The 18,457-nt window shown below is 44.0% G+C and overlaps 1 protein-coding gene across 4 annotated transcripts in view; it reads right to left on the bottom strand.

Moving 5' to 3' along the window:
- Window positions 1–16,197, bottom strand: part of LOC115545092 (netrin receptor UNC5C) — a 159,126-nt gene extending 142,929 nt beyond the window's left edge. For 2 of the 4 annotated variants that reach the window (XM_030357904.1, XM_030357902.1), the window contains exon 1: window positions 15,668–16,197. In XM_030357904.1, the coding sequence (XP_030213764.1) occupies window positions 15,668–15,800 (133 nt within the window). In that variant the 5' untranslated portion in view covers window positions 15,801–16,197. The remainder of the gene's footprint in view (window positions 1–15,667) is intronic. The other 2 variants (XM_030357901.1, XM_030357903.1) reach the window with 2 other exon arrangements.
- Window positions 16,198–18,457: the final 2,260 nt, after the last annotated feature.

The raw sequence follows: 18,457 nt of genomic DNA on the forward strand, positions 1-18,457 counted from the left end.
ATTGTATGCCCATGCAGAGCCATGAGCGTTTCTTTAAAAGAGGGATATGTTTTAATGAAAGGCCAACAGATGCAGGGCAAGCCGCTCAGCCAGTCTCAGAGAGACCAATTCAAACCAGTGAACAAGGGCGGTGGGATTCACTAAGATGTCTGGTGCTGGGAGGACTCTCTTGTTCACTACCAAGCAGAAAGCATAACTACCATTAGGTGCCCTCCCTCAGAGTCGCTCCAAAACAGATTGATGATGGAAATAAATGAACAAAGTGAGAATAGCATGAATTATTCAGGGATGGCTTGTAGGGCTTCGGGCATGGCAGTCTAGCACTGCATAACCTTGCATGGCATGGTACAAAACTTGAGGGTCTGCCACATGGAACCATTCTTATAGGAGCCCTGTGACTACTACATGATGAACTCATGAATAAAAACGAATTCTCGCCTTGTCGCCATATGGTGCAGCCTTGGCATCTAGGATGAACCCAGAGGCGGTCTGGGAGTTCAGAGAGGAAAGAGCTAAGGATTTACCACTCTGAAAGATGGGTTGATATGAACTTGAAATGTTGTTCCTTTGTGCATTACCCAAAGGTGGTTGGTGAAAGGGTTATGGCCCGAAGATCGACGTCATTGTTCCAACTATGTACATCTAACTGAGAATTTGCGGCGAGGAATGAGCGTAAACGGGGCTGATGTGACGTTATCATTGAGAATGTTTTTTATTTCAAAGGAATGGTAAGGATGATAGTGCGCAGATTTTCACCTTGCTCGACAAACACACGTTTGTTTTCAACGCAGCTCTGCACTCAGCTCCGCTTTACAGCCATGGAAGAAAGTCGGCGTGAGGGTGATAGAGGTCTTCGGCCTCTGTGATTCTGAAGAGATGGGTATTCATGGGTTCAGAATACAATGTGGCTAAAGTGATGCCTGTGAGGTTGACACAAACCACAGAAACCACTGATGCCGTGCAGCGAGATGATTCTATGCACTTCACTTCTCAACACCACACGTCATTGTCCTTCCCTTAATCTGACCTACGTTCTCCAGCTTCCCTCTCTGCCATCTTTCCAAACTACATTCTTTGGTGTTTTCATGGGATCATTCATTCAAAGCCTCATTTTAGCTTCTCTCAGTCGCTCCATTGCTGGAGCGCTCTCTACTTCACTAACTTCTACCTAACTTACTTGAATACTCTCCTCTGGTCTATGCCAACTGACCTATTAATAAATGATGGATTGATGGATGTAGTCAACAGTCAAACGGGCATTTCAGGGCTTAGGTAAGAGTGTACAGATTCAGGTACACAACAAAACACCCACGGAATGCACAAACAGACTAAACAGAACGCTGTGGTTGACATGAAACTGGTTCCATATTAACACATTCACAGGGGGGGTGAGGGGAGGTGGACTCGGAGGGGCTGATTACCAACGCAGGCCCTGGGAAACCATTCCACAAGTAATTGCGATAAAAGGCTAAACCGATGACCTTGATTTGACACAAAGATTGCCGTGTACGCACAAACATGCTCAGAAATGCACATAGAAAACATGTTTTGAAGCAGAACACGGCAATCAATGTCAGCAAGTCGCCGGCCAATGGGAAGGTTGAACAATGGAGCGCCATTATTGCTGTTGTGTTTACCCAGCAGCCCCAGAACAACAGGAAGACGTTAATCAATAGTTTGTCACATGGCGCTATCTGACTGTGTGTGTGTGTGTGTGTGTGTGTGTGTGTGTGTGTGTGTGTGTGTGTGTGTGTGTGTGTGTGTGTGTGTGTGTGTGTGTGTGTCTGTGTGTGTGTGTGTGTGTGTGTGTGTGTTTGTCTGAGTTCCTTAACAGCCAGCTGGGGGACAAAAAGGCTCCTTGAGGATTAAATGGCCACTTAATCGAATACTTGAGATGTTTAATGGCGTTTGTTTGTGTGAGAGTGTGTGTGTGCAATGTGTGTGTGTTAGTACGTGGTTGCGCGTGCGCGTGCACACTTGTGTGTGTGTGTGTGTGTGTGTGTGTGTGGGCGTGGTTGTGGTTGTGTGTGTGTGCGTGTTTCTCCGTGTGGGTGTTTAGGTGTCGTTCAGATCTACATGTAGATGTGTTGAGGTGTGTGTGTGTGTGTGTGATTTGCCCTGTCTACATAGCTGACACGGTAAACTGTGAATGTGTTTGGATTGATTTTCTTCAGAAATGTTGCTCGGGGCACTCGGTTTGCAACAACAGAACGGACTCTGCTTGTTTCTACTGATTAGGGCTTCTTGTTTGGTTAAGTATTGATTTGGCCAGAGAGTTCCTGAAATAGAACTTGAACTTTCGGCATTTTGTTGCGTGCACAAGTGTCTTCTGTGTGTCATTGGGGCCCTGTCGATGCACAGCTAGTAAGGTTAATGAAAAGCTTTCCCTTTAAATAGTTTCGAGAAAATGTAACAACAAAAGTTTCAACATGGAATGAAGAGGTGTATTTACAAACCATCTGAATATCAATCTGTACGGAAGTAAAATAATATTTTTATTATAGATTGCTTTCTCACTCTTTAAAAACGTGCAACTCTGTTGTTGTACTGCTGCAAGTAAGGGTCATAAAGCTAAATTCCCTTCTACATAACAAGCTCTTTACTTGAAGGCTTGTGTAACCAGATGACTAAAACTGTATTAAGGCACATTTAAATCAATTTCCATCACTGTTTGACGCTAATTATTAAATGAATTAAGATGCCTGAACAAGGCCTTCCTGAGCGGGAGGCTCACAACACTGTGGCGCCCAGATGGTCAGAGCCATTCTTGGAGTCGGAGGTCTTAAGATGCTGCACTTTTGTAAATAATTCATCAGGCCAGAGTCAAAAAGTGCTCACAGTCTAAGTGCTGAAAGGGCTCAAAACCTTAAATACATGATGCCAAAGGGACTATGCCAAACGTTTCAATGTCAAACAGTTCAACCCATGTTCCACTCAACCTTCAGGGCTTGCGAAAACAACTAAAAGAAAGAATATTTTTCGCTACTGACTTGACTGAAAGCACTATTGTTTTTGAGTATCATTTTTTTTTTATATTGGTTTTTACGCGACCGCCCCAAACATTTTGTAATGGTCCATTCGTATGAATGGTCTGTCTGAATGTTTTGAAATGTCTCCATCAAATTGTCATAAATTGGTGGAAAATCCAGAATATTTTATTCATCTTATATCACCTCCGGTACATTATTTTCCTGATTACTTTTACTCATGCAAATCATATCAATTACCAAGAAACCCTTCAGGACTAAACAATAAACACACCAAAAAATGAACTGAAAAGTTTGTCAGCTACGACGACTATTGTTTCCATCCTGAACCCAAAAACAATCAAAAAAAAGTTGAAAGTAACATGTTGACCTGGAGCCAAAATGGCGGCATTGCCCTCATTTTCTGACAAGACCTCAGCGCTGAACGGAGATAAACCAAGGCCCTAGAGGGCCCCAGAGGAAGAGAGCAACACAAATAACCACGGCAACAATACAAGGATTTGGTGGAGCTCGATGCAGCCAGGGGCATTGTCTGGCTGAAGTCAGCTACTTTCGGCTTCTTTTGAAACTGTTCCTTGGGTGTAGATGACATTTCTCAGCAAACGAGAAGTACAACACCAACAAATGGAAAACTTCAAACGCCTCTGATACGTGTTTTTTTCCCCTATCCATTTCTTGACGACTTTTGTTCAAAGTTTTTAATCTTGGAGGGACAAAAGTAGGAAGCAAGAAAAGAAAGTCTGAGGAAAGTGAAGAAAGTGAATACGGAAGAGAAGGGGAAAGAGAGAATGATGGGAAAAGAGAGAGAGACACACACACACATGCACAGGGACAGTGCTGGTTTAGAAGGCTACCTTGCATTCTTCTCATAATAAGGCCTTTCGTTTTTTCCTCCCTCACTCGTCTTGTCAAGCCACACACAAGTGTAACCCTATACGGATGAAGTCATTGTGGGGAAGCACAGCAGCTATAAGTTACAGATGCCTACTTGACAAGCAGTGCAGCACAGCAGACCTCAGCGAGACAAAGTCTTTCATATGGCAGCCATGCCCTGGTGGCACAGTGATTTGCATCAGTTAAACAGCCACATGTGATGGGCGACACTCAAAGACCAGTTTAATCGGGAATGGCATTTGGTTTTTGAGTATATAGTTGGACACAGCCGAGGTGTACTATATCACAAAAAAATAATCCCATTTTAAAGATTATTACTGAAACCCATCGCTATGCAACGAAGTCCCATGACCAAAACAATAGAATTCTACTAAACTCGTGAACCATTGGCAAATTACCGAAAATGAAGCTGCCTGCACTTCCAGGTGGCTTACATATGTTCACAACCGTGATAGACTACTACGTAGAGGACTACGTATAGCTATATGGGCACCATGTGCCTCCTTAAGAGGAATGTATGTAGGACAGCCTAGAGTCTGCCCCTCCCAACTAAACTAAGGGGCTGAAATGGCTAGCAACATGCAGGACCAGGTTACTTAGTGCACACACAGTCATGGAGACATGCCTCCCTTTCACTGCCGAGCACACCCATTGGTGCCATTTTGTGTGCATGTGTGCATGCGCGCGTTCGTGTGTGTGTGTGTTTGTGTGTGTGTGTGTGTGTGTGTGTGTCGTGTACATGCTTTGTGTGCATGTTTGTATGCCTGTTTTTGTTTATATCTTTGTGTATGAGCGAGTGTGTGTGTGTGTGAGCGTGTGTGTGTGTATGAGCGTGTGTGTATGAGCATGTGTGTGTGTGTGTGCGCATGTGTGTGTGCGTTCGTGCCTGCGTGCGTGCGTGCGTGCGTGCGTGCGTGCGTGCGTGCGTGCGGTTGCGTTCATGTGTGTGCGGTTGCGTTCATGTGTGTGCGGTTGCGTTCATGTGTGCGGTTGTGTTCATGTGTGTGTGTACTTCGTCCTGGGGTGTGTAAAGCCCCTTGTTTGCTGCTGCTCAGCAGGGCAGAGACACTCGTCCCAGGGTAATAGAGTGTGTTGTTGTCTGCTCACAAATATTGGCGGGCAAATTGAGCCACATGTCACCGGACAACGAGCCAGTATGGGAGGGGGGAAAAAGTGTGTTACCACCAGGCCGGCCACTTGGCCAGCTGTGCCTGGGGCAGGCGACCCAGGGTGGAGTGGCAGGGAGTGGGCAGCGGAGCACGGAGGCTTACCGGGTCTCCACTGGAAGAATGGAAACTCTCCGTTGATGATCGGTGCGGGTGCATTGGTGCAGCCCCTAGTCATAGTTAGAGTCACAACGAGTCACCCAAGCTCCACGTTTAACGACACCCAAGCGCTCTAAAAGGGGCTAGGAAAAACTCCCCAAATCCAAGGGGAATTTGATTGTTGAGAGGGAACCCAGATGGGCGGGGGGGGTCCCTCCTTCCAGGTATTGGGCAATAGGTGCAGAAAACAGAGTAGAAACAAAAGGTTGAAGATCAAGTTATTAGAAAAGAATAGATTATTAATAATGAGTTAGTTAATTGGGGGCTCTTTTCTCTTGCCTGTCAATCATCCAAACAATGAGATACCTAGCTGTGAAAATGACCACTTTCAAACTCAATGGCTCAATTTAGAAGGATTTTACGAGTGGGTTCAGTATTGTTGTCATTATATGCTTCTAATTATCAGCATTACTATGCTTGTAATTGTTGTCAGTGTATTTGTGTGGGTGTGTGCGTGTGTGTACACCAGTTTCTTCAAATTACCTCCAGATTTCATCAGCAATTGAATCACAGCAGGGGAGCCCCAAGGGCTGCCATGGAAACGGCGATAATGATGCGATGCGTTAACATTTCATGAACAGCATGTCAGATCTTCATGCCGGCAACAGTGAGTCCATTTTAAAGGATGGATGATGTGGGGGGAAAACAGAAATAAACAAGTGACATAGAAATGTTTCGAAGTGTGGTAGCTCACTCTTTGCCAGGCTCATCGGAGCGATAAATCTTTTTTTTTTTAAGGTGCTGATAAAAGCTTGAATAAAGTGTTTCATTGGACAAGTTTGCCACTGTGATAGTATAACACTTAACTTTAGAGTGTTCAAATAATACTAATAAAAATGGGATGTGATATTCACACTTCCACTTCTCCGCCGTATATGTTTACACGCTTGCCTATATTAAGACCAAGCATGTTTAACCCACTGGTCTACTGAACTTATTGAAGTACTGACTGAACTGGCGTCCTATTAGTTACATTCTCTTACCTAAAAATAACTTGGCGATCGTCTAAACCAATACACTCAATGTTTTTTGTATTAGTGATTAAAGGAATGACAAAATCACCAATATAGTGATCAAAATGATAATTTAATCTAACGTAAGCATTATGTAGCATTATCATTCTTTTGATGAATTATATTATTATCAACAAGTACAGTTTCAGTGCAGCAGTGATCTGGGACTGGCTAAGGGGCATGTGCAGCACATCAAACCCACAGAAACACAACTGTGCCCACCTCCACAAAAAAACATGTTTACAGGGACAAACATTATGCGCACGCATGCGCACACACACACACACACACACACACACACACACACACACACACACACACACACACACACACGCACGCGCACACACATACACAAGCACACACACACACACACACACACACACACACACACACACACAAACACACACACACAATGTAGGAGGAAATCAATGAAAACAAAGCAAAGTTGGAACGTGCTTTACAACCTGTACAAAAACGTTGTCAGTTGACCTGTGCTTTTTGCTACGGCAACCCCCCTAATAATAATAACAATAACCTATTCACTCTTGCGAACGAGTGTGTGGATAATAATAAATATCATCCACACACTCGTTCGCCCTTTAAAGTGATGTTCCCTTTGCAATGATTTTTCATCATTGCGCAGTTGCCTTTCGCTTTCTGTTGGTGACTATATCATGCGTCATCTAATTGATTCAAAAGATTGTGTTTCTCGAAAATTTAGAAAATAAATGTGTCAGAGGCAGGATGTCTTTAAGAGGCTCTATATGTTTGACAAATCACAGAGGAAATTTATTGTTAAATCACATCTATACCTCATTTGCTCTAATTTATCTGTCATCATGTCTGTATAACATGTCTTTTGTTCCCCTTCATTCATTAATATTGTGGACACGCCAACGGCCAATCAAGATACATCACAAAGAACAAAGAACTGTTAAGACAACATGTCAGATTATCTTAAAGGCAACCTTTCACGTGGCGCTTTATTTTCCACACTTCATATTTGGCCCAATATGAGTCACTTTGATATTTCCCTACGGAAACACGGACCTAACACTTTATTCACAGCACATGGAAACACCAAAAATGTATCAAAAAGGGGAAGAACAAGTAGAAAGAGACAACAGAGAAAACATAGACTGACGCCTAAAGCAATACTTCAGCATAACCACGTTGAAAAAATACCAATTCTTATTTGCATTGTTTCACAGGAATAGCATGGCATGAATACATTCATTCTTGTCTGTTCGAGACCCAAACAAGATGAAAGATTGCAAACCCCTGCCTGAAACAATATGGAAACACAGATATTGCTGTAGAAATACATACACACTAGTCAGAGTACTTAATTTATCCCCAAGAAAATGGTTTACATTGTTTATTAACATTGGATTTGGGGAAGGACAGGGAGAGCAAGAGAGAGAGGGAGCGAGAGTGTAGACCAATGCAACATGATAACATATAGAAGCTCAGACAGCTAATAAGGGATTCCCCTGTATTACAGTGAAATGTTTCTGTTTTTACAATGATATGGCTGTAGGCAGAAGACATCCAGGCGCCTTCTGGTCATCTTTATTGATTCGCTCCTGCTGTGGTTCCTTTGATGTGAGATTGTAACAGGTTTCTGGTTCCAATCAAATGAAAAACAAATGTGCGATAAAAATTTACTATTCATAGAGATTTGTACATTGTGCTGAAGTAGATGTCCGTCATCCTTATCAGCTCCCAGGCTCAACTTTCCTCCATAGAACCAGGCTCGCACTAATACTGGATGTGTTTCCGTAAATGTCGACATAACATTTTGTCTACTCAAATCTAGCCCAAAGGATCTCTCGTAGGGACATTTTCAAATTCTCTTGTGTCTTTGAAGAGGAGCTGGAATGGCGGATGCAAAAACATCCACATAACTTGTGAAACAAAAAACAGACATATTTTACAGAATATAAAATGTATCCGCCTTAGTCTCTCTATCGACTTAGCTGACAATTTTGATTAATGACCAAGCTGGAAGTACATCTTCAAGTGCCTCCTTCACTCCCTCTCTCCCTACCCATAGCTCTCCCTACGGCTACAAGACTAGTAGAATTGGCTCTTCTCTGCCTCATTCACCTCGCTTCTTTCCCCCACCTTTAGTCTTTCAACCCCACAATATGGGCCAAATATCCCAAGATGCAATAATTTACGGCGGTCGTAAGTCTTTCTCGTTCTCTTGCTCCCAATATCTCTGTCCCTCTCTCTATTTTTTCCTCTCTCTCTCATACCTACAATACCTGACTACCTGCAATTATTTTTACTCCTTGGGGAGGAGGAAAAACTGCTGTGCCAATGGATTATTCTTGCAAATAACAACGTGATATTTCATCTTTACATGTCCGCTATAACACACGCACGCAGGCACAGGGGGAACAAACCAACGTGCCTTCTCAGCAAAGGGCTGCCCGCATTCATTAACCACTTAGAAGGCTGTGTTCAAATTAATCAAAGCAAACTGCTTACGCATAATCTTTGTCGGCGGGTAAAATATGGACCCTGTGCGGAGAAAGTGGGCTAGCTCTACTAGTACAGCACGTAAAAGTCCTCCAACGAACAGTGTAGTGTTGTCTGAATGCATGTGTTGCATGTATCCACGTACGTTTTTATTACGTAAGTGCTTTTTAGTGTTTTTAGTGCCTATATTAGAGTGTGTGTGTGTGTGTGTGTGTGTGTGTGTGTGTGTGTGTGTGTGTGTGTGTGTGTGTGTGTGTGTGTGTGTGTGTGCGTGCGTGTGGGTGTGTGTGTGTGTGTGTGTGTCTCTGTGTGTGTGTGCTCTTTCAGCAAAAAAAAAAGCTTTTTAGCATAGCCAATTTCACATCCTCAGCAATTTGAATGTACTGTGTTTGGATGTCTGTGACTTTGTATGCATTCAGATTTTATGGTGCACTTTTATTTGCATCACGTCTGTGTGCAAGGGCGTGTGTTTGTATGCATGCACTAAAGTGCAAATAAATGTGCATACGTGTGTCTGTGTGCGTGTGTGCGTCTGTGCGTCTGTGTACGCGTGTGTGTGAATGCGTGACCAGAGCTCCGACGTAAGCCTAGGAGGCAAAAGTTACAGTCGGTGATTATAGTAATTATGGTTTCAGGTTTTTGCATATTCCGTCAGATGGGCCACTAGATTACAGACACACTTGGCACTGTCGGGACGGAGGGGGAAAGAGAGGCGGGGCGAGAGAAAGAGTTACTGTTGAACTGTTGGTGGAGCGGAGCGGGGGAAGAAGAGAAGGAGAGTAAAAGGGACGCAGAGGGGGAAACGGCAGAAAGAAAATCTAAACTTGCGAAGGAGAAAGAAAGAGGGAAACCCAAGGGAGAGAAAGACAGAAGGGGTTGAAAGAGGATGGAGAATGGAAAGAAAAGCAGAGAGAGGAGAAAGAGAAAGACTAATCCGTGAGGCGGCTTCCAAACTACTGCTCAGCATGCTCCCTCCCTCCCTCCCTCCTTCCCTCCGTCACCCCCGTCCCTCCCTCCCTTTCCACACTACTGAGTGCTGAATGAGCCCGCTACAGTGCAGCTTTTGTCTCGCCTCTAAAGCGGCCTGAATGTCAACTTCACCCCCGAAAAAACAAAAACAACAAACACTCCACCTTGTTCGCTCTTCGTCTTCCTTCTATCTCTCCCGCGCTTCCTTTCTCCCATGCCTCTTTCCCCCTGCTGCCCTTTGCTCGTGTTTACTTGTCAACCTTTGTTTTCCCGGCTGGCTGTCGCTCCCTCTCCTTCCCCTTTTACTCCCTCCGGTTCTTTCCTCGAGAGGATAAAGCGCGGCACAATAAGCACATTCAGGCTAAACAAAACACCCCCCAACACTCTTCGACTGGCGGACCCCCTGTCGCGCTGTACCGCCTTCCCTCAATGGCTGCAGTATGACATATTCATGGTGCGTTGAATAAGTCCCTCTCCCCCTCTTGCTCCCTCTTCATCAAACACTTGCACCCAATATGAACATACGTACAACACGCATGTTGAATGCCCACTGTTAACCCAAAACACCCATCTGGCGGTCGTGTGTGGCCCGAAAGGATTTTAAGTGGAGGGGAAATTGTTTTTGAATGCGAGGTCAGCGTGCATGGGTGCCTTCATTTGTTTTCGTGTGTGTGGGTGGGTACGGCTGTGTGGATGCACGTGTACGCGCGCGTGTGTGTGTGTGTGTGTGTGTGTGTGTGTGTGTGTGTGTGTGTGTGTGTGTGTGTGTGTGTGTGTGTGTGTGTGTGTGTGTGTGTGTGTGTGTGTGTGTGTTGAAGGGTATCAAGTGCACTGAGTGGATAAAGAACAAGAATGTGCAATAAGAAAACTTGGCTGGCACGGTTAACCTAATGTATGCTAATTCAAATGAGAACATCTACATATTGGTTCTAACGTGAACGCCACAAGCATAGGATCTGCAGCAGGAGCAGATTGGTAGCTTGGCACGGATCCAAAAAGGGTGTCAAGAACACGCATGTTACCGGGAAGAGCGTGTGTGTGTGTGGGGGGGGGAGGCAGGGAGTGGTGAAAGAGAGAGACAGAGAGATCCCATTTCTTGACAAGCAGAATAAATATTTATACATAGACGTGTGTGTGTGTTCTTTCTGTAATGGCTTGTCTTCGGTGAACGCTGTGGCCTCTTGTTGTTGGCGAGGGGAATAAAAGAGGGCTTGCGCCATTTGCTGGAAGTTTTACGGCATCAAATAAAAACAATATATCGACCATGTACGGCCCTAGGCTGTTGTCCGTGGATAACTGCAGGGCTTTACAACACAGATACTAGAGGAGATTTCAATACAGAGCAGCTGGCGTGGCGGAGGCGGTGGTGGTGGAGGTGAAGGCACCACTCACGCCGTTCCTCTGACTTGTCATCTCCATGTCCTGCCCTGCCTCCTTCATTCCGTCCGTCCGTCCGTCCTCTCTCTCAATGTGTTGGAATCAGACGGTGTGTGTGTGTGTGTGTGTGTGTGTGTGTGTGTGTGTGTGTGTGTGTGTGTGTGTGTGTGTGTGTGTGTGTGTGTGTGTGTGTGTGTGTGTGTGTGTGTGTGTGGCGTGGGAGTTCAACGTTGAGTTATTTCAATAAGCTCTGCACTTGATGGTGGCGTATTTTTTATTAAAATATCCATTTCAAAGAACGCCGTAATTACCTATTTCTCGGGAAAAATGGATTTGCGGATGGATCTTTTTTGGATTGGTCTACCAAATTGCTATACAGGGAACCTTGTGGGCCGGTTTGGCATTCAGAAGCACAACAATACATCCACTGTTGGGACTACCATCTAATTAAACTGCAATCTAATTAAACTGTCTCAATCTAGCTACAAACACAGTAGGGGAGAGTAAAAAAAGAGAAAGCAAGAGCAAGAAAGAAAGAAAGAAAGAAAGAAAGAAAGAAAGAAAGAAAGAAAGAAAGAAAAAAAATAGAAAGACTAAAAAGAGAAAGAGGACAAATGACAAAGAGAAAATTGAGACAATGGTGAGCAGGACAGGAATCAGTGGCTTGGCACTGTTCTTTCTATTCACCAGAGCCAAGTGTTTATTGTGGGAATCCAGTTTCCACAAAACAGTACACTACAAGAATAAGACACCAGGCAGCCTAGCATGGCTCTTGGGAGTGCACACCATAAACATATCAGTTAGTGGTTCCTGACATGGCTCAAAACATTCCATATAAATGAATGCCTGCTAACGAACACGATATTAATTTGGGATGATCGCTCAAAGTAAAAAAAAATGGACTCACCATAAAGCTTTGAAATACAGAGCATTTCGAAAACTAATAAACGACAGTCAAAACACTTCTTGTACGACTGAATAAAGGAATTGACGGAATGAATGAATTTAATTATCTTCTTATCTCAGAGCTCAATCTTTCGGCTGAAGAGAAGTGGTGGGGGGGGGGGGGGGTCGAAATCGCGTTGAATGGGGTTATTATTTCTTGCAGCAAAAAAGTTTTCATAGAGCCAATGAGAACTATTTAGGCCATTGATTCAGAACAAACTGCATTCTTTAAGGACATCGACAGGGCTCACTCACAAACACACACACACACACACAAACACATGCAGAATCACAATCCAAAACTGTGGAAATAGGAGCCCGAAATGTGGCCTACGGTTTCGCAGACCATGAAAAATTCATAATTCCGAGACTTTATATGAGACTCCAGACGGATTTAGTGCCAACAGCAGGAGACACTGGGAGTCAGCTTCCCAACATTAATTTGATCCTTTCTTGTTTTCCCTTTCTCCTCACTCCTGTTTTGGTCGGTCCTTCCCTGCAGCAGATACCTACGCACGCGCACAATTACCCTTCATCACAGGATTTCCCCAGTGGGGAAAGAGTGCTATTCCACCTTAGGCTATCTCCTAGACACTTATACAGAGCCTATGGAATAAATGTGCATAGTTCACTTCATGTCAACATTTCTTTTCTTGAACACATAACATCAATTGAATACAGCGTTTCACTGTCTGCTATACTGCTTGACATGATGCCCGAGTTCATGCGATTCTGTTCATGAATGGCTTCCACATCGTGGTCACCATGAAATGTGTATGAAATGCATGAGAGCACCGGTAACAGATGTAGAACTATTAGTGTTGTAAGAGTCATAGGCCAACTAGAGAGGAAGAGGGACTATAAACAATCCCGCACATTAACAAAGAAAAACTACTTGCGGATGAGAAAAAGTTATAGCCTGTGAAATGGGAGAGAGGGAGAGAGAGAGAGAGAGAGAGAGAGAGAGAGAGAGAGAGAGAGAAAGAGAGAGATCTGCCATCGCTAGGCTACTCCTAGCAGCAGGAGGCCCTTTCCATACAAAACAATCCTAGACACAGTGAAAGACGTCCTTTCACACACTCTCACATGCGTTCACACACACATACACGGCACAAACGACACACTGCACATGAAACCATACACAGAATGAAGTATTGTCTTACAACACAAAAAGGGTGTGTGTGTGTGTGTGTGTGTGTGTGTGTGTGTGTGTGTGTGTGTGTGTGTGTGTGTGTGTGTGTGTGTGTGTGTGTGTGTGTGTGTGTGTGTGTGTGTCCTACTGGAGTGATCAAAGCCAGAGCAAACCACCCAGAGAGATCGCCTTCTCTTCATTCATTAATCTTGTCCGTTCCCTCAATCTCTCCCACTCTATCTCTCCCCCCCCCCCCCCCCCCCCACTCTCTCTCTTTCCTTTATCACCAGCTCTATCTTGGTTCTCTCCTCCTCTTAATATTACTCACACATCACATTATTCCTGATCAATCACTCATATTTTTGTGGCTTGCATTGTCCAGCCAATCGGATTGACTCATTTGGTTCCAAATCACCCCAGCTGTCCCTTGGCTGCTAAACCTTGGACGACTGCACTGCATCATGGGAAAAGAACAAAGCATATTTGTAGATGGCATGAGAGCGCTAAAAATGCCATGATGCCAATATCACACAAATATGAGCTCTGCCAAATGAAGTTGAAAACAATCCCAACAACACACAATAACGTTCTAAAATGTCTATGCCCGAGCGCCTACGCACCCATCCTAGACATTCCCATAGAAACAACGCATGTTCAGTACATCTTCACATCTTCAGAAAGTCAGCCTCACACATACGCCCACCCACACGCTACACACTCCCGGATACAAGGGATGTCACCAAGCCAAACTTTGTGTTCCTTCTAATTCCCTGCAGAATTTTTGTCACCAGCTCATCCATTTGGAATGTCTAATCTGCAATGAAAACCAAATAGCATAACAAGATTTAACTGGAAATTCAATTCAAGTAAGATAACTTGCTCCTCCTCCTCGTGTGAAAGTCTCGATACACCGTAGAGCAAGAACTGAGAGCGACAAGATGTTTAAATGTTTCTGGAATAAACAGCTTTTAGGAAGGAAAAACAACAATAAGGCAAGTATTAAGTTTGTAGTAGACATGAGTTTGTCCACCCTTAGAAAAGGACTTGGCTTATGATGTTTTTTTAGAGGGTCAACACCGTGAATGTGACACTGAGATGAAAGGTGAACACATGCACTCCAACTGACAAGAGAAAATGTGACACCCACTATCATCTGCTTGAGCGTGAGCATCAGCGTGTGCGTGTGCGTGTGAAATAGTGTAGGCCTAATTGCAACATCTTACATCACAATTAATTTGAAAGACTACAACCAAAACTGCCGAAACATTAATGATTGTTAAAGAAATTATTATTAAAGAAAATATTCCTCTTGATTAATAACAATCCATAGATGAATCCGATAGACTCATTGATTTACAGACCATAGCCCTTAAAGGGAAATGAAAATAAGGAATGAGTGTCTCCTTCAAATATAAGATCGGGGTTCTTTGCAGAAAATAATCCGAGAGACAGAGCAACTTCTAGAGAAGAGTCAAAAGGGGATAAGTCGTAGGCTAATCCTTTAAATGGGAGTTGCCCTCTGAGTCTGGGGTGAATAGCGAACGTAGAGTGAGAAAACTGTTATTTGTGAGACCTTGGTCTTGTGCACAGAATGAATCGCTTGATTATTAAATTAAAAAGTAACATCGTTAGCCATCATATAACTCTCCAGGTGTCGCTGTATGTGAATTTGGTTGTTTACTGTTTAATCACACATTATTGACAACCCAATCAAAATAATGAATGCAATATGAGGCATTGGCCAATTCAGCCACTATGGGATGGACGCATATAATCACCAAAACAAAGTTATTACGCACACAGTCGGTATCGATCATAGTAAATAAATGAGATGCTATGGAAGTCGAATAGGCGAGGAGATAACAAGAGATCCCAGCGGAGAGAAATATAAATCAAATACTCAGGAATTGACCTAAATGTTTTCCTGAGAGAGAAAAATAAAGACATTCCCGCGGAATATATGTGACTATACGGTGAAAGATGGGTCGCAAAAATGATTTCACAGCCATGATCAAACAATGTTTGATATTGATGTATGATCATTTATGCAACAATAGGCCTACTACTTTTACCCACAATATTTATATGATCGGGCAAACCGTACTTTCGCTCCACGCACCTTGGGGCGCCGATGACGAGCACTTTATGTTATTAAATGGACCCATTGCGTGTGTGTAAATATAAGTGTATATGTTGCAAAATAATAAAGAAACAATAACATGCACGTGAGTGATATCGGATCAAACTGCTTGACATCATCAATAATCATTGCACGCCTCATCTTATCGCGTCGCGTCTCTCCACATAAAGAGAAGCCACCGCTGAACAGATCAGGCTTCACAGTTTCTCCTCACTTCTAAAGTGTTGTCACTTCAATCCCCGATGAACACATTTAGCAAAAAGGAAAAAATACATACTTGGACATGACTCGAAATGTTTGTCTTGCAGCCCATCCTTGGCTGTTTAGAGACGTAAACATGTGTGTTTAAAAAAAGGGGGATCTTTGTGGTTTGAACAACGCAAAATGCCAGCACTTACCTTGGGCAAGTCCTAGGTGTACGACCACCAGGAGCACCATGATTCCCGGTGTGGCACACATTCTCATCAATCGGCGGCAACCCAGGTGTCCTATTCCAGTGCTCGGCCCAGCGCTCCGTCCACTTTTCCACATACAAGCCGTGTGAGAAACTCCTCTGCTCGTCCGCTGCTTGTGGTTACGGGGGGCTAGGGAGGGGTGTGTGTCTGTGGGGGGGACGGGACCAGAACCCCCAATAAGTGTTTATTGTCTGCTCGGGCGAAAAAGAAAAGTCCAAAAGATTGGCTTGATACGCTTTGGGTCCCCGGTGTCTAATCCGTTTGAAAACGTGCGAGCTGAAGCTGTGTGCAATAAGAAGAGAGGCGAAATCACCTCGTTCGCTGGGTCCCTCGCTCAGTGTCAGCGGCGGTGCTGCCTGGCCACTGAACGCTCTCTCTATACCTTTCTCTCCCTCCCTTTCTCTCCCTGCTCTCTCCGTTTACGCAGCGCGAGAAACGCCACCGCCCTCCGGCTACCGTAGCAGTGGAAGCCACGCGCTCCCTCGCGCGCTCATTATCGCGCTACTTCTCGATGTCGTCTTTTCTGCGGTTTGCCGTTTTGTTCACGTTCACGTGTTTTACTTGATGACGGGAAGTAACATTATTCACTAAAATAAAGACCGACAAACATTTTAGAGCTTTGAAGCGTAGGGAGATTCAGCTGGTCTGATAACAATTATTGTATCAAAGACGACTCTGTATTTCCTTGAGTGTATATCGTGAGTCAATTCTCAAATTTGTTGGTGTTTCTCTTCACTGAGGTTGGTAATGAAACCCGCGTGTGCGCACAGACGCGCGGCGCTGGAGCGTCAAGCCGGTGGGAAATAAGCTGTGGGAAAACCGCGTTTCACTCCGGCCAAACGGAGAGCGCGAGATCTGGCCGACTGGTGGCTGCCCCCTTATGGCTGCACTGAGGTCCCAAGGAGGTACGCATCGGACCGTTAACCGTTTACTTAACCATATATACAAATAAAAGCTTTTATTTATTTTTTAATAGAGGATTGGTCATTCTGTCGAAGCGGGATCGAAAAAGGGACATCAGCAGCAATGCTAGTGAACTCAACCGCAGTGATGTTACCTAAATGGGTTACTGAAAAAGTAAATAAATTATGGGAAAAATATATAAACCACCACAATAACACAAAGAAGATCTCTAAGTTGCATGCAGGCTGTCCTCAATAAAGGAATGATTCCTTAATTGAATTGTTCTGTATGTGTTTCTGCTACAGATGGGCCTACTACACTCCTGTTTAGGAGCTCAGCCAGATATAGAATGACGTCTATCATTACCCTTTTATTCGACTATAAACTTGTCTAATCTACATCAATTTCATATTGCCAAGGATTATGGGAGCAGCACTGATGCCCTACATTTTGTGTGTGTGTGTTTGCCAGTATTTTTATGTGTGTGTGCGTGTGTGTGTGTGTGTGTGTGTGTGTGTGTGTGTGTGTCAGTATAAGTGTGTGTAAAATGTCTCTTTATGCGTGTGCATATATGCGTCTGTGTGCATGCGCTCATACCGTTCCTTCAGGGTCTCGTGCCCAATGCGTGCACGCTCACGCGTGTGCATGCAGAAACACGTGCAGCAGTGTGCCTGCAGTATACCTGCACAAACACAACGCTGGCCCTCTGTAATTCCCGGCAGGTCCTCAGCCCGGCCGTTTGAGTGGGGCAGGCTGGATCATGCATTGTAAATGGCACAGTAAAATATGTGCACGCTGCTATTTGTCACAACAGCCTGCCACACAGCTCAATGACTTCCAGTAGAAGTAGCAGACGCTACCCACAGGGACCTGTAAAAAGCCTTTGTATCCAGCCACTTTATTGGGAATGGGAAAGCAATAAGTTACACTGGCGATACACGGCTAGTGGATATGGATCAACATTTATACTCACAACCGTTTTCACAGTAGTAAGTATATAGCACGTATATTATACACTTTATATAGAGAAAGATAAATATGTATATATACTGAATAGCAAGTAAATTATACACTTTACATACAAACATACATACTCGCATACGTACATACGTACATACGTAAGCCCAGGGCTGAGTGAGATGAGTTTGGAGCATTTATAGAGAAGATTTAATGACATTAAGGAGAAGACAGGCCCCGTAGGGTATGCTCCATGTAAAGTGGTGTGAAATCCTGAATTGAAGACACTCAATTCGAAGGCTGTGGCACAGTACTGGGCCTATTTATTGGGAGTGAGTTTGTGTGTTTGTAATTAGTATGAACACCAGAAATAGCTCCATTTCTGGATTTGTGCCGACTACTTACGTAGTATCTGCTCTTCATGATTGCCGTTAACCAACAGCTAAGTAATATAGACATTAGTTGTGTTAGACAAGGGTACTGCATGGATTAGCATTTAAAAGATGCCTTTAACTCTTATTGGCATCATTTCAACATTGCAAATGATCAGCTACAGAAGAATCAATCGTATGTTCAGCTCAAATGTGAGCATACATAAATTCACTCTTCAGTATATTCCATCCTGATTTATGGCAACAGCTATATTGACATGCTCCATGCAATGTTGTACCACAGGCTCCGGGCACAGGGTCACACAGCAACATGGCCTTTGAGTGTTGAACATGAATATATAACCTTCTGCCTGCCGGAGTTCTGCTGCTTAGTGTTCGGATGGCAGATTCCACTGCAGGACGTCCCAAACAACATACATTCTCCAGTCAAGCTCAAGCAGCAGCAGTGTGATACATGCAGCATATGAATGATAAATGTGTG

The sequence above is a fragment of the Gadus morhua genome, chromosome 6 (assembly GCF_902167405.1).
Source record: "Gadus morhua chromosome 6, gadMor3.0, whole genome shotgun sequence".
Classification (NCBI taxonomy): domain Eukaryota; kingdom Metazoa; phylum Chordata; class Actinopteri; order Gadiformes; family Gadidae; genus Gadus; species Gadus morhua.